Raw genomic sequence first — 24,181 nt, 5'->3', positions numbered from 1 at the left:
TAAAAGATTTAATTGGCCCAAATTAAAGTAACTCATTGCTTTTGAAAAAAACCCCATAAATAATGAACTAATTATTATAAGAATTAAGGCAACTTTAAAGAAAAATGTGGTTTACAAGACAATTATTAAACACTGACAAAGTTAATGAAAATGATGTGTCTTACTAATGTTTATGGATGATTTAAAAAGTATTTATTAATAAAAAAGGTCTTACAAATATCTGGTCCATCATCTAGGTAATGTTTATAGATTGTTTTTTACAAAGAATTTCTTAAAAGGTTTAAAAATAATTGGTTAATTATGAGCCCAATACATCATATAGTATATAAAATGTTATGTGTGCAAAAATAACCTGTTAAAATAAGAAATTATAGCATAGCTGATAATTGGTAAAAATCATAAAATAATATTTTATTGTTTGAGCAGTAAAATAATTTTAATAAGTTTTTGTTGAGTTAACCATCAATTTACCATTTATTTTAATGACAAGTCTAACCAGTTAATTTCCCTCCTGTATGTAGATAAAAGGTAACTTATACATCATATGAGTGTAAAGAGGGTGTAAATCCATCAGCATTATCTGGGTTGCGATCATTGGATTATTTTTTTGGCTCATTAAAGCGATTTGCAAACGCAAAAATAACTTCACACAAAGCTGAACTAATGTAAGGAGTAACAGACTCTACTTGGACTCCAGGTGGCGACAGAGCTGCGTCTCCTGCAGCACCCAGACCTACCTTAGAGTTGTAGGTCTTCTCAATCTCCTCCTTGTAGAAGCGGACCTGCTCCTCGTGCTGAGCTCGCATCTCGGCCAAGGCGTCAGCCAGCTTGCTCTCAAACTCCAGCTGCCGCCCGCTGTCCACCTCCACTATGCGAGACTCATGCCGGCGCTTGGACTCGCGCAACTCCTGCAGACACAGACAGTTTGGTGATCAACCTCATGAGCGCTTACTTTAGTCACAAATAGTCCAACTTGTACTGATTATAAGCTGACTTTCTCAACTCTTTAATAAACTACAAAAAGAGTCATTTGTATTGATGTTTGGTTTGTTTTCTTTCAGACACTATAAACAATCTAAAAGACTCCACCTGTAGAAACCCGCTATGGTCAATGAACTTAATTGCATTGATTAGTCAGTCGCTGTGCAAGTAATTACTTGTTTACGAGAACAGAGCTTCAGCAGAGAAATCCACCTCCCTGCTGACCTTTAAGCAGCTTCTAATCATTATGTTTAAATTTGGAAAGCACACATCTGTTGCCAGTTTTGGTCAGGATTCGACTGAAACCAGACAATTGTGACTTCATTATGGAAATAATTGAAATCTGAGCAATTGAATACGATTTTGGGAATACATTTCTACTGTGTTACATCGTTTATGTAAAAAATAAACTAAAATAAAGGAGAGGTGAGAAGCACAGAGAAGTGCATCTGTGAGACATATCTAAAGGGGAAATGCAAAACAAACAGTCAGGAGGTTGGAAAAGAATCAATATCCTGTGGAAAAGATGAAAAGTAGGACAGATGACTTAGACGGCTGAATAAAAATAGAAGAGTTCAGGTGAAGAGTGGGAACCTCGTTGTAGATGTTCTTCTGGAACTCCAGTTCCTCTTTCACGGTCTGCAGGCGGTTCTCGGCGTCCACTCTCCTCAGCATCTCCTCCTGCAGCTGCCTCTTGGCATCGGCTAAGCTACCCTCCAACTGGGAGAGGGGGAGGAGAGAGAAATGCTGTTTAATGAAGGCATGTAAGCAGGAAAAATCAGTTCATGGTGTGATCTGTGCAACACTGTTAGAGCTGTGAACTATTCTACTGCAGTTCCTGACTGTGGCCAGTAGGTGGAGCAAGGCCACAACTGTATCCACCTCAGTGCTAAGGTAAACTTCATTGATAAAACAAACAGAAAGGGAACGCAGCCTTGTCTGCCTCGCCACCTAGTCCTCATTCATAATCATCTGCCTGCAGGGTTCACAGAAAATACTACTTCCAGCAGGTATCCCTGCACTTCATTTCAATGTCAGTCACTGTGGCTTTACATTCCAACCAATGACTGCTTTTTCTTACTGGTGGCAGCCAAGGAGTTTAAAATGTTCACCTCTATTACAGGATGTTGATTTTAAACAGTATGAAAATGTATGTAAATGAGTGATTGATAATTGGGAAGACTGAAGCTTAAGTCATCCTGATATTATACTTGTGGCGCCATAACAGTATACATAAATATATAATGAATAAAAATGTGCATTTCTGACATTTTCCCATGATTTCTGAGCCCCTCCGTCCAACAACAACGAACGTGAAAGACTTCAGATCCAATAAAGAGGTTTTTACCTTGGCCAGCTGGGCCTTGAGGTCCTTCACCTCGGCCTCCAGGGCCCGCTTCTCCCCCAGGGCGGTGGAGAGGGAAGCATCTTTAGAGTTCAGCAGGGCCTCCAGATCCCTCAGCCTGGCCAGAGCCGCCTCCAGGTCAGATTCCTTCTTCGTGTTCCTGTAAAGTCACGAGACAGAGAAGATGTGGACATCAGTTTGCTGTCGTTTCGATAGAGTACGCGTCATTATCCTGCCTGTCATATCCATGTTGGTGAGCCTGTCTTCCTTTCTACCAATGTAGACTTAATTTTGATCTTTTTAACTTTTACAAATGATTTGGCTTCTTTAGAGCGGTGTTACTCATCTCATGTGGCTTTAAAACTCTGCTATGGCTGATAAACGTTGCTAAGTAGCATTAAACCTTTTAAAGATTACCCACCTTTTATTCTATTGGTTTTTAATTTGATTCTAATGCATCTCTTTGCTTTTCTGTAAATCACTTTGAACTGCTTCTGTATTTTAAAGCTGCTGTGCAAATAAAGCTGCCTTTGTAGCAATGTTTCCACATGTGATCAATGCCCTAAATTTAGTTTCCTGTGAGTCATTTACAGGATCTAATCTATTCTCTACCCAGATAATATTTTCCTTTGGTCACTTTGAGTCATGATTCACTTTAAGCTCCCATCATAGAAGTTAATACTACTACAAATGAGAACCCGTTCCTTTAATTCTGCTTCAAGTGAAACTTAATAAGCAGTGGATGGCTGTGCTGCAGTGACAGAAGTTGTGGACGACACAAACTGCCATTGTACAGTGCAGTGAGTGCTGCAGTTGTCCACTGTTGATGTGAATTGAACTCAGGCCAACACATCAACACTGTTATTAGCCTTCTGTACTGAATAAGAGCCGATTTAACTCCATCTCAAGGGGGACCCGTGTTGAATTAAGAGAATTCCCGTTTGTTGCACATGTGTTTGTGCATTTGTGCGCCGCCTCTCCTCTTACATCGCTACAGGAACCAATTTAGAGTTCTGGTTGGTAAGAAGAAAAAAAAAATGGATGCAGCCATGGAAAAAGAATACATTCCCAGGAGAAGATAAAAGAGAGCAGAGGGGAGAGAGGGAGGTTGTTAGCAGTATAGGTGGTTCATGCACAGCCAAGAAGGAAATGGGCTGCCTGTTATTCTATTTGGCCCCGTAGGCTCGTCTTCATTGTCACTAATAATGGCCATCTGCTGGGGGAGATGGCTTCCAGGCTGCTCACACAGACCTCAGAGTCCTCCGGTCACTGCCAGCCGGGTGTAACGACAAGCTACACTTTGCAAACATAAAGTTACTTCACAGCAGGGCAATCATTTACAACAAAGAACAAGGCCATTCACAAGCCGACACCTCAGTAGTGAAACTGTAATTTATGGGTGTATGATACAGCAATTAATATCCACTAATGCATTCAATGAGCACCAATAAGAAGGGTTTTTTGAAGAGCTTAAAAAACGAAATATGGCGGTCTTGAAAAAAGACGGGACAAAGAGACAAAGATAAAGTGGCAGAAAAGCAGAATGACACTGCGGCTCCCAGCTTCAGAGAGAAACAGGAAAAAAAGCTGAAAAAGCTGGAGAAAAAAAATGAATGAGTCTTTTATGTCCGGCAAAAAAAAGTCTGAAATGAAATCCAGAGAAAACATCCATGATGCTTTACAGATGTTCAATCAAACTTGTATGTGAAATTATATAAAAGCCTCCCAGACTGCCTGTTGTTCAGATTCAAATGAAACAAAAAGATGAGGCTCTGTGTTTAAGTGGGTACAAATTAGACGTAGAAAGAGACATCATTATCTCTATTTATGTCAGTATCTGTTCAACCAGCAAAATATCTTTCTCTGTATCTGTATTCAAATAAAGACTCATAATTGGTGTGGTGTATACCAGAATGCAATTAATTGTAAAAATGCTGTACAGTAAAGGTTTTTTTTCTAACCTTATATTCATTGGCATGCCATGTTTGTGCTTTCAAAGCATCTAATCAATATTATATTGCCATACAATTAATTCTGTATATATTTCCAAATCCTCATAGTATACTCTTTATTGTTTAAGAGACATTTTGTTCCCCGAGTAATAACAACTTCAGAAAGAATAAATAACTGCTTCCATCACATTATTAAGTATTCGGGTAGTCCAAATCAAATAACCATCATGTCATCAGAGGTAGGGAGAGTAGCCAGAAACTGCACTCAGGTAAAAGGGCTACTTTTACCCGAGTGCAGTTACTTTGCAAAAACAAGTACTCAAGTAGAAGTAAAAGAAGGGATCAAAATAACTACTAGAGCAAGAGTGCAAAAGTGTTTACTGTAAAAGTAAGTTAAGTATAAAAAGAAAAGAAAAACAAACATGACTTTCTTTTGCTCCAAGTCTTTAATTTGATATGAATATAATGTTTTCCACATGTACATTTAAAGAAGTGAATAGATGCTATTTGTTTTATTTTTTTATCTTTTTTAGATGAAATGACACGGGATAGTTTTTTATTCTTTACATTTCATTATTTGTATTTGAATTATATTTATTAGTTTTCAGTCGGTTGTGGACACATCATAGTTGATCTTATAAATATTTTTATATTAATATATTTTTATTTAAATGTATATATTTTTAAAATATTTTTTAGCATTCATATTTTCTTTGTTTTAAGTTCAATTAGATTTTCAGTTCAAGAAAATCCACTGTTAAGAAACTTTTCCATAAAAAAGGGAAGTAAATTACTTATAGGCAGTGAGTAATCATTCATGATCTCAATATTAACCAAAATAATCCTGAGTAAGATATCTGGCCATAATCGAGCAGCTAGGTGTTTATATTCTAAGGAAACTAATAAGGACCTTTTCAAGAGCTCTTAAGCAAATATAAATGACCAGGTGTTCATACATTCCTTTTTTTGGCTGCAATGCACAAATTCATATTCATAAATTTTACTAGACGCTAAAATACAGACTTCTACCATTTAACAGCTGGTTGTGCAAGTTGTTTTTGCTAGTATTTTGAAGAGGTGTTAATTTAACTTTATAGTCACTTTGGAGGATGCAGCCTGCGGATCTACTGTATTCTATTATTTTGTCCATCTCATTTATATCAGTGAGGGGAGGCTGAATAACCCAAACACCGTTTTTTACGGTACACATAAACTGAAAACATGGGAGGAATTCTGAGTAGATCACAGAGCTAGGGACTAAACATTCTTCCACTCACAAGAATGTGACTCTTTACGATCCAGGTGTACTTGCACTTGAGGTGAAGGCCATAAACACACACGAAAAACATGAATGTGTCAGGAACACACACATTATTATCTCCTACGAAGACTGGAGCCTACAGTGACACAGTTGCCCCATATGACTTGTCAGCCATCTATCAGTGCAAAGACGCCTTCAAGACAGGCAAATGAGTAACTGGGGTAAAATGAGACTTGGTTACTGCTGTAAAAATGTTTTAATGACTATTATCTTGTTGTTACTGTAGCAAAAAATGGTTTAACAGTTTAACAACCTCTGGTCCAGGCCATGGCCTCATATAACTCTCAAGGTGTGATGAAAACTTCTTCCACAATAGCAAAAGCAGCTGGAAATCATGTTAATTTCACCACAGTGTTGCACAATAACATATTGTTTACTTTAATTAAAAACCCAAATCAACCAAAACAGACCTGAGGCAAAGAGAGACGTGTTTTCTTCTTACTGAAATGGGTTGTAAAGTGAAAATGCATTAGTGGTGTGACATTTTTTCCTCATTTCTTTACAACTTGAGATATACTTGAAGCTATACAGCTCTTTGTCTAGATGTTAATACTTTTTTTTTTAATTAAACATTTTAACAGTGTGATTCTACTTGTGGATGAGTGTGAGTGTAGGTGGCTGCTGTGACGCTCATTAGTGCTAATGGGCCCAGTGGATCCGCTCTAGCAGTGGATTAATGGACAGAAGTGGGTTTGGTATGTGGACATGCTGTTTGACTGAATGTGTTCTGTTCATATATGTTGGCGAATAAGAGAATTCATGCAGCGTAATAATTTAAATAATGATTTTAATAGATATTTCTTATATTAGAGTGGTGTCAATACAAGTGGCCCCTGTGAGCTGTACATATCACAGAGTGTCCTGCCATGCTAGCAGCCAGTAGGGTTGCAATGTATTATTATCAGTTACAATGACCCTTAAAGGGATTAAAACAGGGCGACATGCCATTGGCCCAACAGCCCAATAGTCAGAAGAAGTGATTGTTATCCAACCCTAACCAAGTGTTTCTTAACCCAGATTAAGGGCGGATGTGACCAGATCTGAAGCCACAATTGGTAATAAATACATTTTGGTTTAGGACCATTTAGCCAGTGGTGGAAGAAGTATTCAGATCCCTTATTAAGTAAAGGTACTAATACAACACTGCGAAATCACTCCACTACAAGTAAAAGTCCTGCATTCAAAACTTATTTCAGTAAAAGTACAAAAGTATCAGCATCAAAGTGTACTTAAATGATCAAAAGTAAAAATATTTTACTTTTTCATTATGCAGAATGTTTTATATATTCCAAATATATTATTGGATTATTATTTTTGATGCATTTATGTAAACAGTGTTTTAATTTTCTACCAAGGTAGGGAGTCACTTTTACTTCTTCATGTGCTGTTATGAGGTTTAATTGAAAAAGAAAATGTCTATTCACTTTTAATTTATCATGTTTTTTCATGTTAAATCTCGACCTGAAAAGTGACTAAAGCTGGCAGTTAAATGTAGTGGAATAAAAAGTACAATATTTGCCTGTAAAATGTAGTGAAGTAGAAGTATAAAGTTACATAAAATAGAAATACTCATGTAAAGCACACGTATCTCCAAATTGTACTGAAGTACAGTACTTGAGTAAATGTACTAAGTTACATGCACCACTGCATTTAGCCTTGAAGTCTCCTGCTAGACAACATCCACGCACCGTCTGCTAACAAATATCAAAATTGATGAAGCTACAAACACATACTAATAAAATAACTGGAGATCATTTTTAAATGTGATGATTTAAAATCATCTACAATCGCCAAATGAATAACAAAACATGACAGCAAGGACCCCTGGCTGAGTGGTGTGATGGACAGGTCTGGACGTGTTACCTCTGCTTCAGGATGTCGGCTTAAGACATTGTGTGGCGTCTGAAGACGACGCGGGGACGTTGAAAAACCTTGTCAGTGTGTGTTTGTGTTTCTCTTTAGTGCATGTGTGCATGTGGGTGTATTTGTGCATGTTTGAGTCTGTTCTACACTGTGTGGGAGTCTTGGCTGCAAAACCTGTGTGTGTGTGTCTCTGAATGCTGGCACATACAGTACATGTGCATGTATGTCCCTGCACACGTGTTATCTCATATACTATTTACATAATCCAGAGCAGGGTGTGTGTGAGATCTTCATGCAGGCGTTTGCTTCGGACTACCTGTTTATATAATCCAGTATGAAGTGTGTAATTACAGAGCCTCAGCATAAATATCCTCTGACTTTATGTTTACACTCTGTTCCATCAAAGCCTCACAGCCTGCGCTCTGAGCACATGTGTGGAGACAGTCTGCAGTTATTTTTTAAGAATCACACTATTAATATTTACAAAACAATACAGTCAGCATGAGACTAACAAATGTAGTACTGAGAATGGCTGCTGGCCAACAGATGAGCAAACAAATGCAGATTACATTTGGGAAATTAGGTAAATAAAGCCAAAGAAATACCAGCATGTTTCATCAAGATAGGGGAAATCTGTTGCAAGTAAAAACAAGGCAGCAGAGTTGTTTCTGAGCTTGCAAACTGCGATAGATCTTTGTGCTGAAAGGGCAGCGCTGCACGATTTCAAATCTGCACTGAAAGAAGGAATTTTAAAAATATGTAGAAAAAGAAGTGTAATTTTATTCTTGTTCTAGCGTAAACCACTTGTCTTCTCTCCTCCCACACACAATTGCCGGCACTCTAGAAAAAAAATAAAATATTGAAAAATAATAAAGGTTTACACATCATTCGCCCTTTTCAGCTGCAATATCAAAGCTTTTTTTTAAGGCATTTTTGTTACAGAGCAAATAGAGTAAATGACAAATTTTGAAGCACAAAGACAAAATGGGAGCTATTGGACGGAGACAGTGTGAGATGGGGGAGAGGAGGAGAGTAGAGGCTGTTCGAGGGGGGGGGGGTGTATATGTGTGTGTGTGTGTGTGTGTGTGTGTGCGCGTGTGAAATGGGAATGCGAAAAAAGAAAGAGACAAAAAGAAAAGGAGAAAGAGGGGGAATAATAGAGACGAGAAATCTGAGGAGGAGGAGGAGGAATGTGTTGGCTCGGCTCCCAGCCTCAAGGATGACTCACAGCTATCTTTGTCCACCCCAGTAACGAGAAACGAACCCCGCCTCGTGGAGTGAAAGAGAGAAAAAAGCCCACTCACCCCCCCTCCCCAAAGCCACCCCCACCCCCCTGTTTTGCTATGCCGTTGCCATGGTAACCAAGGCCTTGTCGTCAGGCCTGCTAGAACGCCGTTTCCACCACGCTGTGGACGCAATGGAATACAAAAAAAGAAAAGGTGTAGACTTTTCTGTGCAGATTTTCTAAATATCTCAAGACTAAGAGGGCGTTCTTTTTTGTAAGCTGCTGAAGAAAAGTATAACCTATAATTTCTACATGATATGGCAAACGAATTACTGCAACCACACACCCCAAACAAGAGACTTTATGAGACTTTAGCACCACTGAGGCCAGACAGTTCATCAGCATCGAGAAGTAAAACAAAATAAGGTATTTTTTTAAACTTATAGATATCACCATGAAACTTCTCCAGTTTGTTATTCACATCAAGACAATATTTCTTTGCATTACAAGGTTTCTAAAATGTTGTGTTTAGATATGCAAATGGTGTGAACTTATTAAATGTGAACTAATTTGCATATATTTCCAGATACATGAATCTGAACATTGGATAAAGCAAATTTCACAGTTCATTATTTTATTTTGTTGATATATTAGAGTCTAAGTTTTTTTACAGGAGGAAATTTGGATCTCTTTCCATCATGTCATAATCATAAAATACTGTCAAAAGCCCTATAAGATACATTATCGTCATTTTATTAGGAACAAAAAGTTCTATAAATCAGGGTATGAAAGATATATCGACAAACCAGTCTGTAAACACCTTCAGAATATATTTAGGAATAAAACTGGTTTGCTGTCTGTAAGTGAAGCTGAAGTTGATATTAATGGCTGAGAGCAAGAGAAAAAATAATTTTGAGAAAACGGCCTTTAAAGATTTCATACATTCTTAATGTAAATGGCTATTTGAAGACAAAATATTGAAACTAATTCATAGCAACTACAATAAAGAACATGTAATACACAATATTGTGCAGGAGAGTGGTAGTTTTCTAATGATGTCTGTGATGACGAGCCTTAGACTACACTCACTATACTACATGCTGCAATAGAACGCTAACTATTAGTGAATTTAAGGGAAATCTACGGGCACAAATGGATCAAACAGTAAACAGTGGTCAAACAGGTATATAGTAAAATATACACCGAAATGTTTGTTTTGGGTGTTTTTTTTCCATTATTCTGATAGAAGACATGTTATGGGAGAAAAATTGCCTAAAACCTCAAAATTAACCATTGCGGGGAAGAAAAAAAACGTGCCTTAAATCAAGAAATAAAGACAAAACATGTTATATTTTTATGCACCATGTTCAGGATTTAGCAGAAGCACTATTATAATGCACTACTCGATCTCGCAGAAGTTACATCTGCATGCAGAATATATTTCAGGGCCACTTGACCAGTGTTTTAAATTTAAAACACTTGAGATTATACAGCTTCATCAAGCAGCCTCCTCCTTTTTCCAAAATTTGCAAACCAAATCCACTCTCTTGCTACGGAGGGTCGACATAGTCTACAAGTCTGTCCTGCACTCATCTGCACTGGAGCCTGTTTAAAATTTCAGTTCAGCCAAGTCACAATAAAACATATATGTGTCCTCACCTCAAAACCATCTACACATACAGATGGATCATTTTTTGCTCAGGCTTTAAGATAATTGTGTCTGTGATTTCTTCTGTCAGTCGGATATAACTGAGGCAAATCTGTTCCATTTGTAATTTAATTTCCAATATCTTTGCGGAAACAGTGTCTCCATTTCCCCCTGGATGATGCACAGACCTCCCTGTCAACAATTCTCATAGCGACAAGTACAAGCTGTCGATGGCATGCTCCTTGGTTTGTCCAAAACAACAAGAAAAGATGATCCTGTTGGTTTTTGAAACATTTCCAATGTTGTGAGCACCACACATTCAATTCAATTCACCAGCATTTTACTGGGGTGGCAGCAGAAATCAATATTTCAAACCATGGGCAGATAGAGGGGGAAAACACAGCTCACCTGCTATCAGACTTAGCTGAGATACTGGAGCTATAAACTATCAAACTCAACTAAAACAGCATTTACGCACTCAAATCTGTGCAAACATCTTTTTTATTTGCAAACTTTCAGTCAGAGTTCTTCTTCAGCAATGCATAAAATGAAGCGAACATAAATCTGTGCAAAAATCTTCTTTATTTGCATTTGATTAGCCGTAATTCTAATAAAGTTGAGCATGGAATGCTCTTTTCTATCATGCTTACTTCTTATCTTTTCAAGTTGATGGACATATTCCCATTTATGGCAGTTACATGGAAAAAGCAAAGTAGCTGCAAGGGATTGAGATACCTCCATGCACACACACACACCTGGGAGCTGCCCACCACAGCTGCACTGTGCTGTTCACCACAGTGCAGCTCCCCTGCAGCAGTAGGGGGTTCAGCACTTTGCACATGGGCACATCTGCTGAAGCTGGGGGGGAACGGGAGGGGGTGCGTCTCATTCATTTCACCCACAAGCTTTTTCTCCTGCAACTGTGTTTAAACCAGTTTCTCGCTGTAAGACGCTGCTGTAGCTCCTAACAATTCATCACCTTGTTCATTTCCTGTAGTACTGTTCAAATAATTAATCTAGCATGTCCATTTGCCCATATTGTATGTTACTATGTAAACACAGACACACACACACACACAAAGTCTGGCAAGCATGTGTGGGCACGTGTGGGTGGGGTTTCCCGATGACTCAGTGCTCAAACACTGTGGAGAGGAAAAAAGGGGTTCTCCCAAATTCCCTATAGATTGTCGAAAAATGTTCCCTTGTCCAATTATAGCCCCGCTTTTCCTTTTTCCATTTGTGACGGTCAGTTTAGCCATTGACAAAGCGGCTTTATGCGGGGAACACTGGAGGGAAAAGGTGACTAAGAGGAAGGTTGTTGAATAATGGGGGTTTTAGTAAACAAACACAGGGGGCCAGAAATAGAACAGGCACCAGGAAAAACATGCTGGAGTAACTATGCTGTTTAACAGACATTACATTAATTTGCATTATCAATTGATCTTGCAATTATTTTTTCCATTTACTGGTTAATTGTTTTGTCTTTACAAAATATTCCTATCAGAATCTCCTGGAGCCCAAACTGACAAATTGTTTGTTGTATCCAGCAGATCGTCTAATGCCCTCAGGTGTCTAATATCCTAACAAGCAGTGCCTCAAATGCAGGCTTGGAGGACGGGTTTGTCCTCTTACTTGTGACGGCATTGTGTTGAATCCACACTCAGCCTTGAAAGATGGTATTTGTAAGCAACAGATTTTATTTGTCGGGCTTGGGAGAGAAGGCAGAATATCTTGTTTAAGACTGAGCTGTAAAATAACCTGTAACTTATTAAATGAAATGTTTCTCTGTTGTGGGTTTGAGGGCATTTGTGTCCATGACATGAAAAATGAAGAAAATCAATCAATCGATCACAGCACAAGGCCTCAAAACTGTCTGGAAGAATTTTAAAATACCCAGTATGACTGCAAAACCTGTGGTCCATTCATAATAGGATCAAAATAAAATATTTAGAATTACTTATAATAGAATAAAAGTACCTCTATGTACACTCTTTACATGAATGATTGTGTATTTACCAAAAGTAGATGGAGTATAACAGTTTGAACAACAAACAGCTGTCTTTGCAAAGTTTTAAAGTGAATATGTGTCACAAAGGATGAGCAAACTATCGCTTTGTCCCAACTTTTTTTTAATCTGAGTTGTATTTACGTCAGTATCTCTATGGTTTGTGCAATATAATTAACAGCAATTTAAAACCGAGAAATCTCATACTTGAGAAGCTGGAATGAGTGAATGATTTTATTTTCTGTAAATGATTACACAATTTTCAGTAGATCAAGCACTTATCTGCGGACTCTGAACTGATGTACTTCAACCTGTTGATATAAAATAGATTAGACCTCTAAGATGCAGTGCCGTATTAACTGCAAACTAAACACATTTATATTTAGTACAGCAGGTTCGGAGCCGACTCTAAGATACACAGAGATGGGAGGAGTGTCGACCAGATTTCAAGCACAGACGACAAAAAAACAATGATGCAAAAACTGCTCAGGCCTGCTCGCTCAAGTCAACTATGCTTTTCCAAGTGTGTTGAGCAACTTGTCTTCCAAAAAATATGCAGTAAAATAAACATTACAGGCTGGCACATGACTGTTTCCTGTGTCTCCTCAAGGATGAGGAACACAATAACCGGGATTGTGTGTGTGTGTGTCTGAGATAAATCACCAGAAACCGACAACAACGCGGCCTTTGCCATGGGCCACCCGTACACATCCACATGTGGCAGATGGGAACAGAGTTGCCAGTGTTTTTCAGTCTTAAAGCAGAGCAAATGCTGACCGTGTCTGATTTCAGTGACACAGAGGGAGGGGACAGACGGAGACAGAAGACAGGCGATGTTCTCTCATGTCAAACTCATGGTTTGGTTTAAGCCGACTCCAAAGCAAACTTTCTTAACTGAAAAGAACCGTATGTACTTTCTTTGTGCCATTCATGCCTGCGACAATTTGCATTTGTTAATACAGTTCCTCAAACACAGCGTCAGTCAACAAGTGATGAAAGGGAGAGGTGTCCCGCCTTTGAGAAAAAAATGTGTGTGTCTACAGACACCAAAAGGCATATCAAACAGCCCTTGTTCCTCCCCGCATGATGAGTTGATGATTCATCTGAGGGTGAGTCAGAGCACTTTCCCGGTCTTTGTGTTAGTTTATAAGCTACATTTTACTGGATTGTCTGCATCGATAAAATCGCAGTGCAAGTACTCAGAGTACTCACCCTTTCACTTTCCATTCACAATGTCATAAGATAAGCAAGAGTCCATTTAAGATAAGAATAGTAATAGTAATAGTAGTCTGTTCTTTGAGTTAAAGAAAAATCTTGATCAGACCTGAAAAACATCCAAGTATATCATTGCAAGTAAATTAAACATAAGCCATCTCTAATTATCTTGTGAATTCACCCTTTCTGAGCCTGCAGGCATTAAAATAGACTTCTGATTACATGTTCAGCTGCATTGCCTCAACAGTTTTGCTTTAAGTGTACAGGAATATCTGCCAGAGGAGACTTTAAACACATTAAACACTCAGCACATTAATTGTACTTCTTATGTTGGTAATTCACATCATTCTGGTTGGAACAGAGCTCCAATTTGCATCTTAGAGTTTAATTCTCATTTGCATTAACAAGCAATCTCTCCGGTGTATCACCACCCTCACTTATGCTCCATGTAGTAAGAACAGATTGTGTGGCACAGCGCTCTTTACAGCTGCTCTGAGTTACAATGAAAACGCCATGGGTAGAAAGTGACTGTTAGCTTTAAGCTAAACAAAACCCATGTGGAGTTTATGGGACTGTGATGAGCGTTTGGTCAGCATTCTTTAGCTTTTTCCTAGCGTATGAAGGAAGAAAAAAAGGGATACGATGCCTGGAGTATAAGCAAGTTGTGGTTGTGGGACGAGTTTGGCGATTGGGCGCTTGCACGCAAACTGGCATCTAATACAGTCATACAGGAACCACAGGAGAGTTTACTAGTGAGTATAAAACAGAGCAAACAGAAAGATAAATGTGTTTCAGTAGCACACATTCAGGGTAAAGGTGGAGTTTGCATTAGGAAAGTTCATGTAGTGTCAGATGAGCTGTAAAACACTGAAAATTACGCTTTGTTGACTTTCCTGTGATTGTACAAACTGGCACTCTGTGTCCTGTTCTCTGTGGCAAACCCCACCCACCTGGCAACTGGAGAAAAAATCATGCTTACTATTTCCCAAGTACTTGCTGAGCCAGAAGAGTGTGTGTATGTGTGTAGGGAAAACACAAACTTCTTTAACAAAAACAACATTATTTTGGTTGTGCACCACATTTACAAACCAGTAAAATAGCAGAGCAGTGCACTACTCACTACATACAGGTGATAACGATTATTAAATGATACTCATCAGCAGCTCCAATTATTTTAGCAAAGTACAACAAACTGTAACTGATGAGAAACCACATCAAGTTTAAAAAACTTGGCTCCTAATCACATTTCCTCAGTCCTAATAAACAAGAGCAGCAGTTAATGCAGAACATCTGAGATGTTGAAAGAGCGCCCTCACAAACTCAGTGCCCTGTTTAGATTATACAGCAGAACTGCTCCAAACGTCCCATTCAACTGCACATTCATGTCAGAGTAAATGAGCTTTTGGCAGAATAGGGAACAATCGTTACATAACTAACCAGATGAAATACTTGAGGTTACAGTGCACCCAACCTTGCTCACTTCCAGTTGTGGAATATAACTAAGTACATTTACTCAAGTACTGTACTTTACTGTAGAATTTAAGGTACTTTCCTTTATGTCAGTTTTAACTTCTACTCCATTACATCTCAGAGGCAAATATTGCACTTTTTACTCCACTACATTTGTCTGACAGCTTTAGTTACTTTTCAGATCACTGTCTTTGGATTTGGTGATTCTGAATTTTTGTGATAAACTGAAGGTGAAGTGTGTGAAGCGTTTTTCTTTCTTCTTTCCTTCCTGAAAATACTCCACTAAAAGTAAAAGTCCTTAATGCGAGAAACTTAAGTAAACTGTAAGTATTATCAGCAAAGTACTTAAAGAGTAGAAGTAGATATTGTGCAGTAAAATTGTCCCAATCAGTGTTCTACTATCATATATAGCGACTTTGAGTACCTTTTAAAATTGCTATAAAAATCTAATGTATTATTATTATTATTATTATTATGATTTTTTGGGAATAGATCTTCTGCATTAATGTGTATGTTGCATTTTACTGCTGAAAGTTTAAGTTTGTTGTGATTTGAACTTCTTTATATATGTTATACATCATGTTCTATAAGATTGTCGGTCATTTGTCCCACTTGGGTCATTGTCAGATCAAAGTTTTTAATCCCTTTCCTGTCCAGTGAAAACCATGCATCTCCAAATTTGGATGCTTTGAGAAAATTCAAAGTACTTACTACTACTTAAGCTAAAATAAAAATATTTAAAACATTCTTGGATCACCTGGGGAATGCATCATCACAAACATGGCTGAAAAGTTGTCTTTTTAGAGACTGGTGGTTGTCACCGGAAAGTGCCGACATGTTAGTTGAGTAAGGTTTTAAATTAGACTTTTACTCATAATGGAGGATTTTCCCAGTGTGGTATTTGTACTTTCATTTGAGCAAAGGATTTGCATGCTTCTTCTACCACTGCCCACTTGGCTCACATTGGGCTGGTCTTTGGACAGAAAGAGCAAAGAGAAAAGAAAACAGAGAAAGAAAGAAAGAGGGAGAGAGGGAGAGAGGGAGAGAGAGAGAGAGAGAGAGAGAGAATCTGGAGTCCCACCATCTTTAAGTGATTTACCCTGTCCATGTGCGAGTGAGTCATCGAGGGCTTGGCGGGCTCTGAAGGCTCTATGGAAACTCTAATTCTATAAACTCCACACACACAAACACTCTTTCTCTCTGTCTCTCTCTCACACAGACACACGCAGACACACAAAGACACACACAGACACAGACACACACAGCCAAAACCTCTGCCTGGTACCAAGTTCTGGTCTGCTGAAGTCCAAGGCAGACTCTCTCATTACTTGCACACCAATAAACCCAACAGAGACGGCCCCATACAACAGCCATACGGAACATTTACAGGCCTGCAGCATCTGTTTTCCATTACAACGTATTCTGTTAGAGGCTAAGAGAGCAAATAGTCACTGGACCAGCCAGCGGTACTATCACTGGGCCTCATAGCACGTACTTTCATCATCTGGACACTTATAGGAAAAACACTGTATTGGACCCTTAAACAAACTTGTGTCCCCTTAAAGCTGGGGTAGGCGGTTTTCTGGAAAAGGCAAAAAAAAAAAAAAAAAATCCACTAGAGTTTGAAAATACAGCCCTCCTCCTGCAGCTGTCCCCTACCTGCCCTAAGCCCCTCCCACAAGATGAACATAGGCATATGCATATGATTTATACAGTAACCTGCACAAGTACTAGTCATCAATTCCAATCATTGTTATCGTGGCAATTCTATGAGAATTACCATCCTTTTTTCTTTGCAGTCTTTTTGCCTGTAAGCTCTTTAAGATGACAGACTCAGACTCAAGGCTCTAGCTAGATGAATTAACATGAACTTGAATTAGCTGCAGCCCTGAGCCTTTGTCCGACTAAAATGCACATTTTACCGCGTTTGTTTTTTTAAAGAGCCTCTTTTATTTTTGTTTTGCTTTGCAATGTTGGCAGTTGTTACTAATGCTGAAACAGTAACTTTTCCTGCTGGATTTTCTGCCATTGATTCAGGCTTTAAGCGTCTAAAGGGACGTGCATCTGCATTTATAGAACAGCCAAAAGGAACACACTTTCCTTGAAATAATGACCTGTGATTGGCCAAAGACGAGGTGCAGAAGTCCAGTTATCTTTCAGACCACACGTATTCTTACCCAGTGACATAGTTAAAAGAAAAACAAGCTACCCCAGTTTTAAGCTTCATTACACAAGTATAGAAATCAGATATGAGAAGAAAAACATCATTAAAGAATAAGAATTCTGTAAAATTAAACATGTTCTAAAGGAGACACAGTTCATAAATAATCTGCAAATATTTTGATAATCACTTAACCATTTAAGTAATTTTTAAGCAAAAATGCCCTCAAAAAAGTCTCCAGCTTCTCAAAATGTAAGCCTTGTTGCATTTTTTTTGTTTTCTATAATTGTAAATTAAATCTTTTTGGGTTTAGGACCAGTCGGACCAGAAAATCTTCGGGCTCTGCGAATTAAGGATGCCACTTTCTTTTAACTATTTTCTAACCACTGTAATACATTAAAATAATCCTTAGTCGTAGCTCTAATCTGTTGAAATAAACACTTTTTATTGTGGAATAAGTTTTCATACAATCACTTTTTCCCTTTCAGTCAGATTCTGGTAATGTCATAAAACTTGACTTGAAAAATTGAGTTGGGTAGAAAAACCAGCCCCTAAAAATGATTTATGCACTTCTTAAAGATAATTCAGGCCTAAATTATTTATCCCTCTCATATGCAAAGCACTAGAAATATTTTTTTTGTACTTTCGAACACGCTGAAAGAGTGTCTTCAATGTTGTGACGCTTCGAAAGAGTGATCTTATTCACATCACTGCTGGATGGCACCCAAAATCACGGGCTCTACTCTGCGCTCTTATCTGCCGTGGCATGACTCAATGTGACAGACAATTGTCTGCTGTCACATAATACAAGCTGAGATCATCGCAGGGGAACACAGGGTTCCCCCCTCGAGGCAGCCACAAGAACAGAGGAGGCGTGAGATCAAACGGCATGAGGAAAGATGCACAGCAGCACGATGAAATCTGCCGCTGGTGGTTGACGGTGGTTTGCAGCCCGTTTCTGGCCTCAGGGAGCAGGACTCATGAGGCCGAGCTGGAGTTTAAATCCACCAAATGCTAAATGTTCTGATGTTTGTTTAATTTTCTTCCACATTCAAACCTGAGAGGGTGCCAGCGACAATACGACAGATGCATTTGAGAAAGAATTTTTTTCACAGCAGAAATTTTGACTGATGTCATTGTGGTGTAATTAATAACATTAATAAAAGGCAGTTCCAGACTCCTGGTAGTGTGCATGCTGCCTCACGAGCATTACTTACTGGGAATTAATCCATTGTTAGTTTAATTAGTTCTACCCGTGCTTTTCCAGATATGACACGTCAAAATGTCTGCTGTTAAAAAAAAACTATTGCTGCAATAATTATTGAAGCTGAAGGATAAAATATGTTTTCTAATGGCTCCTGGCTTTGTATTATGGTGATGCAGTCAATTATGACTGAAATTATGAAAGTGGACAGACTTAAAGTGTTAAAAGAGAAAAAACCTGTCAAGTTGGGTTCCGACGTTTTAAATGATGTATCAAGAGTATGGGAACCTGGAGAGCTTTAGTTTTTGTCCCATTAATTACTCTGACCTAATAACAGCACAGTACAGTCATTAATTTTTACGAGATCTGCATAATCAGTCTTTTAGATGTTGGGAGGAAGTTATAATGTGCCATAATTTCTACTGAAGCTATAACATATTCACAGTTAATCTGCTGTGTCGCAGAAGATTGTTTTTTGTTCTCTATCAACAAAAATAACGTTTATTATTACCTAGGAGGGCTTTCGGCAAAAGAATAATCTATTAAACTATTTTGATAATAAATTCATATTTTGAGCCGTTTTTTTTTGGAAAAATGTCAAATATTCTTTTGGTTGCAGCTTCTGAAATGTGAAGATTTGCTGCTTTTTGTTGTCTTTGGTGATATATACATTGAATTTATCTGGGTTTTTGGACAAAACAGGCAATTTGAAGACGTCATCTTGGCCTTTAGAAAACTGTGATGAGCTTTTTTCACTATTAGACAAGTTATTGATAAAAATATACTGCAATAAATCAATAATTTAAGTAATCGTAAGGCAGAGCCCTGGTCTGTTGTTTCTGATCTTTTTTAGCTGTAACAAACAAGAAAGAGACCATTTCAAATATGTACCAATTTTTATAAATTTTCCTTAAATATAAGCATTTTTATTATTTTTTGTCGGAAGGGATTTCCTATTCGGTATAATGACAGGGGTACAGTTAGTCTAAGAAGCACATTAACAGCTTCACATGCAGTCAGAGGTACTCTCCCAGTCGCTTAAGAAAAAGAAGACATTATAATGCCGAAACTGTTGCCACCAGACTGTTGAAAGAAAACGTCACTTAAAAAAAACACCCACCAAGTGCATCTGAAAGGCTGAACAGCACGATCAGAAGAGGAGTGCAGGCTTACTCTTGTCCATTTTAGGAAGAGGCTTTAAGGGGAACATTTTATCTCAACAAACTCGACATGAGCAGCTTGAATGAGTCCTCCTGATATCCACAACAAAGTATAACAATAGCACGCATGTATAACGTGTCACCTTAGAGACGCATTTAAAGTTTCCCTCAAGTCAAACATAGAAACTTTACTCACTGAAACTCGAGCTATGACTAGTTTTAGACCACTTTTTGTGACGTCTGCCTCCACCGGAGTCACGCTCTCCCCCTTTTACTTCCCCTTTCTCCTCACAGGATGAAGGCTGGCGGATTATTAAAAGCCTTTTGTTTATTTCATTGCATGTGTTGCTTAGTGCGTGAGGTCGGTTTCCTTTGTAACATAAATGTCAGTGACTACTGTGTTGCTCGGAGATGAGAATAAAAATACATTATATAATATATATATAATATTAAGTCTCCAGATAGTAGCAAGTAAAATGTCAGAATGGGGTTTTGCATCTAAATGGGCTATTACAAGGAAATGTAGTTTATGAGATATCAAATAAACAACTGAATCAAAGAGAATTGTGGGTGATCATAAGCAACACAAACAACACAAACTAATAAGTCACTCCCAAACTGCCGTGGGCTATATTAAGGGCTTGGGAATTTATCAAGTTTATTTTCAATTACAATTTATGCTTCCAACCCTTATGACAACAAGATAATCAAGACAAAATGATTATTTGTGCTGCATTTTGTTTCACAATGATGCTTTCATCTGTCTTGTCTAATATATTTAAGTCTAACATTGTTTTTTCCTTTTAATTTTTTTAATATATATTGGATAAATGTTTAGCTGATCTTATTTATTATTTATCATTTATTTACTTTATTAATATGTATATATATATAGATAGAGAGAGAGAGTTTATATTTAATTTATTTATCTAAATATATTTACATGATATAATATATATGTATTCTATTTAGTTTTCTCTTAATACAAGTATTTTTTAAATCAAATTAAAAGTTCAAGAAAAATCCACCGTTAAAAAGACAAATGTCAATTCAATAAATGAGCAGCCGTGGTCACATTTAATAGGAAGAAAATATTCCAAAGGAAAGAAATGTGCTGTAAGATAAGAGCACTTCCTGCTGTTTTCTCTGATAGTCGGCTTCAACACTGAACACAGCACATTAAGAGGTTCAGTGTAGCACTAGATCTTTCTATTATATTGAGTTTCAGCCTTTGCTGCGTCTCGACACGTTCAACATTGTGTCTACCACAGCACTTATTTAATCCATTGAAACAAAAACAACATTGTTCCAACGGACTGGTTGCATTAAAATGTATGAAAGCTTCATCTACCTGCTGCCCCACCCTAAACCACAGTGCCGACAGGTGGGGCGGACTCAGCCGAGGTAAATCCCTGCTCGTATGTATTCAAAGCAGATCGGATCCAGAAAAGGTGCGGCAGTTTACCGTTCAACCCGAACAGTTGATTCTCATCCTTATCGGACAGACTTTGACCAGAAGCAGCAATTCAAAGTTTAATATCTTACTATCAGAAAGATATGTTCACTTTTGATTTCAGACAGCGTTTACAACAGCAGCACAGCCACACATGTAACACAGATAATATATACTACATTAACATTAATACAGTTAACTTGGGTTGCAACTTACAATTTTTCCATTACCATTCATTCATTTCTCAGTTAAGTGTCATTAAATAGTTTTAAAAAAAAATAATGCCTGTCTCTATTTTCTAAAGCCTTGTTGTCCAGACTGCTGTCCAAAACACAAATGTATTTAGTTTATTATTATAGAGCACAACAAAAGACAGGAAATATTTATATTTGAGAAGCTAGAAAGCAGTGATTTTTTTTTGGCATTTTCAATTAAGAAAATTATATAATTGATCATTGACTTGACAATGGAAACCTCTTCAAATTACTGAAAAAATGTAATTTATTGTACTTTTTATAATTCCAATACACTATAATACAGTATTGTAGGCCTACTGTATAAATTTATTGAACAGGAATGATTCTATCCCAAGTTCTTTGATCCGTATGAGCGATTTCTACTGTAGTTGCTGAATCATTTATTATCAATAAATCGTTTCAGGTCAATAGTTGACATATGAGCACGTGTCTTTGCAAAAAACAACAGATTGAGTAAACTGTGTCATGAAATCTACATTGTAAATATTCCCTCCTTTGCTCTGCCTGGGTGGAGCGTTAAAGTAGGATTTAGAGAACGAGTCCTGCCAGTGACACTGATGAGCCAGTTGCCCCACACACACACAGACTAATGTTTCAATGCCAGCGGCACAGCTGGAGGGTAGACTGGGCACGAGACACCAGCCAGACGCACTATTTTAGTTTTAAAGGAAAGATGTCTGAACAAGGTCTTGACAAACCTGTGAACAGACTTCTGTTGCTGTTGTTGTAGCTCAGGGGCTCATATTTACTGTTTCTGACCTGTTTTTTTTTCCTCCTTCCTTCCTTCCATACCTGGCTCCAAGCTTCAGACTTTATTTTACAGTCCCACATTCCAGCCACGCCTGCTTTTGTTATGTTCATCATTTTTTCCACAGTTTTGAATTATTTACAAGTCAAATAGTGCTGTAGGGAGAATGCTGGCATCCTGGCCCAACAGCTTGAGGTTTTGCCTCGGGGGGGGGCGGGGGGCAGCATGTGTTCCCGTTGGTAGTTATGCATACAAAGACGTGTGTGAAGAGATGCTGTGTCATGCCTTTGGGCTAAACAGGTGTGTCCAGTCAACTGAACTGCAGTGACGGCGCCACCTGTTGCTGTGTGTTCTGTCAAACTAGAGAGGAATAACCAAGGGTACAGGAGTAAAAGTCGACATATTGTGAGATGTGGATGTCTCGTGTTTGCTGCGTCGCCTTCTGAAGCTCAGCCCAGCACGCCGGTCAAAGCAGCCCGCCACAGGGTGTATTATTAAACCTTACTTCCCTGTTACAGTGAGTCCACAGTCAGCCCATTCCAGAGGCCGTGAAAAAAGTCTGAGTCACCACCCCGTCACACGGCCGAGCCAAGACTCCATGGCAACTAAACACCAAACACACGGGCTAAAGTGTAACAGATAAAGCCGGCCCGGGCTGCACTCAGTGATTCTTTTCCACCACACATGCGTCAAAGCTCTGCTTCCTTCATTGCTGCAGGAGCCGTTGGCGCTCCTCTTGCCAAGTAGCAGGAGAATTACAAGAAGCACAGTGACACAGGGGGTTACTCTGGACGAGAAGAGAAAATGTAATAATACACTTCTCTCAACACTCTCGGGACACACACTGCCCTTTCATCCGGAGCGTGCAACAAAGTCAACATCCTCATCCACCTACACTATGTGCAAATTTACAGAACATAGATTGATGAGCTCGGGATGGTCATAAATGAGCCACATTCAAAGGCACATTTCCTGCAAAATGTTTACATTTTCATTTGTCTTTTCACACGCAGCGCTGGGCCACACCCACTTGGTTTTGTGTACATTCACATGGACGTGCTACACAGCTCATATTCAATAGTAATGTCAACTTAGTGAAGAGGACACAAAGGCGCTAATTGGGGTAAAGCACTCCCTGTCATGTGTGTCACCCTTGTACACACACACTGTTGGTTTAACCCTGAAAATATGCTTTACTGAAATAGGTTTTTTTTAAAAAGAAGTGTCACTCTTCAAAAAAGGGAAATTTGTGTGCTACAAAAATCAGACTGTAAAGGAGCCCATGCAGTCTGACTTGTGAGTAAATGTTCTGTAGGAGGACAAATACTTTCTGTATACTAGTTTCATTCTCTCAGACTCCTCTAACCCTACGTGCACTTTGCCAAGACGCTGATACATTCCTCGGCAGCCAGCATCGACTGATCTGTAGACATTCCCAGAGTAGCTGAAATCACAGCTAAGGGAAAACACCAACAACACCACACCTCAGGAGAGAGGTTTGACCCATACTGTACATTCATTAAGCATCCAAAAAGAGACAGAAGAAATAATATGACTGCATGCTTTTCACTCCACAGCACATTAAGTTAATCATTAGTTACCCTTAACACACACTTTCAGTGCCAGGTTTCCTCTGGGTGACTTTTATGTGACTTCAACATGACTTTCTTCAAGTAAAATATTGACATTTACAGATATAACAAGTTTAACTTACTACGAATTGGGGTGGGGTTTATAACGAGTAGAAATTATATTAAATATGTTACTACTCCACGTGTCTTGATCCACTGTGATCTGTGAACACCAGGCACATTTTTGTGAAGTAAAAGTACGACGTGTTAGCATCAAAATGTATTTAAAGTCCCACAAATAAAAGGACTTAGCATGCAGAATGGCCCATTTCATAATAATGTTAATGATGTTATTGAATTATAATTTTATATAATTATATATTTATAATTTTTATAACTTTTATGTTGCAGCTGGTAATGGTGGGGTCTATTTCTTACAATATAAACTTCCTGGGAGCTTATGAATTTTACCAAGGCATCAAAAAGGCTTATCTTAATCCATAATAATATACTGCAATATATCTATTAATCATTTACTGCAGAATTGCACTAAAGTACAGTACCTGAGTAAATGTACATTACATCAATGGTGACGGGGCACT

At 38.3% G+C, this 24,181-nt stretch overlaps 1 protein-coding gene across 3 annotated transcripts in view; it reads right to left on the bottom strand.

Annotated features, from left to right (window-relative positions):
- LOC131976430 (lamin-A-like) overlaps window positions 1-24,181 on the bottom strand; it is a 48,509-nt gene that overhangs the window by 10,699 nt on the left and 13,629 nt on the right. For all 3 annotated transcript variants that reach the window (XM_059339455.1, XM_059339456.1, XM_059339457.1), the window contains 3 exons: window positions 2,330-2,486; window positions 1,576-1,701; window positions 738-908 (listed from right to left, as the gene is read on the bottom strand). In XM_059339455.1, the coding sequence (XP_059195438.1) occupies window positions 738-908; window positions 1,576-1,701; window positions 2,330-2,486 (454 nt within the window). The remainder of the gene's footprint in view (window positions 1-737; window positions 909-1,575; window positions 1,702-2,329; window positions 2,487-24,181) is intronic.

This window comes from Centropristis striata, chromosome 8, assembly GCF_030273125.1.
Source record: "Centropristis striata isolate RG_2023a ecotype Rhode Island chromosome 8, C.striata_1.0, whole genome shotgun sequence".
Taxonomy (NCBI): domain Eukaryota; kingdom Metazoa; phylum Chordata; class Actinopteri; order Perciformes; family Serranidae; genus Centropristis; species Centropristis striata.
This window is presented reverse-complemented; position numbering and strand designations above follow the sequence as displayed.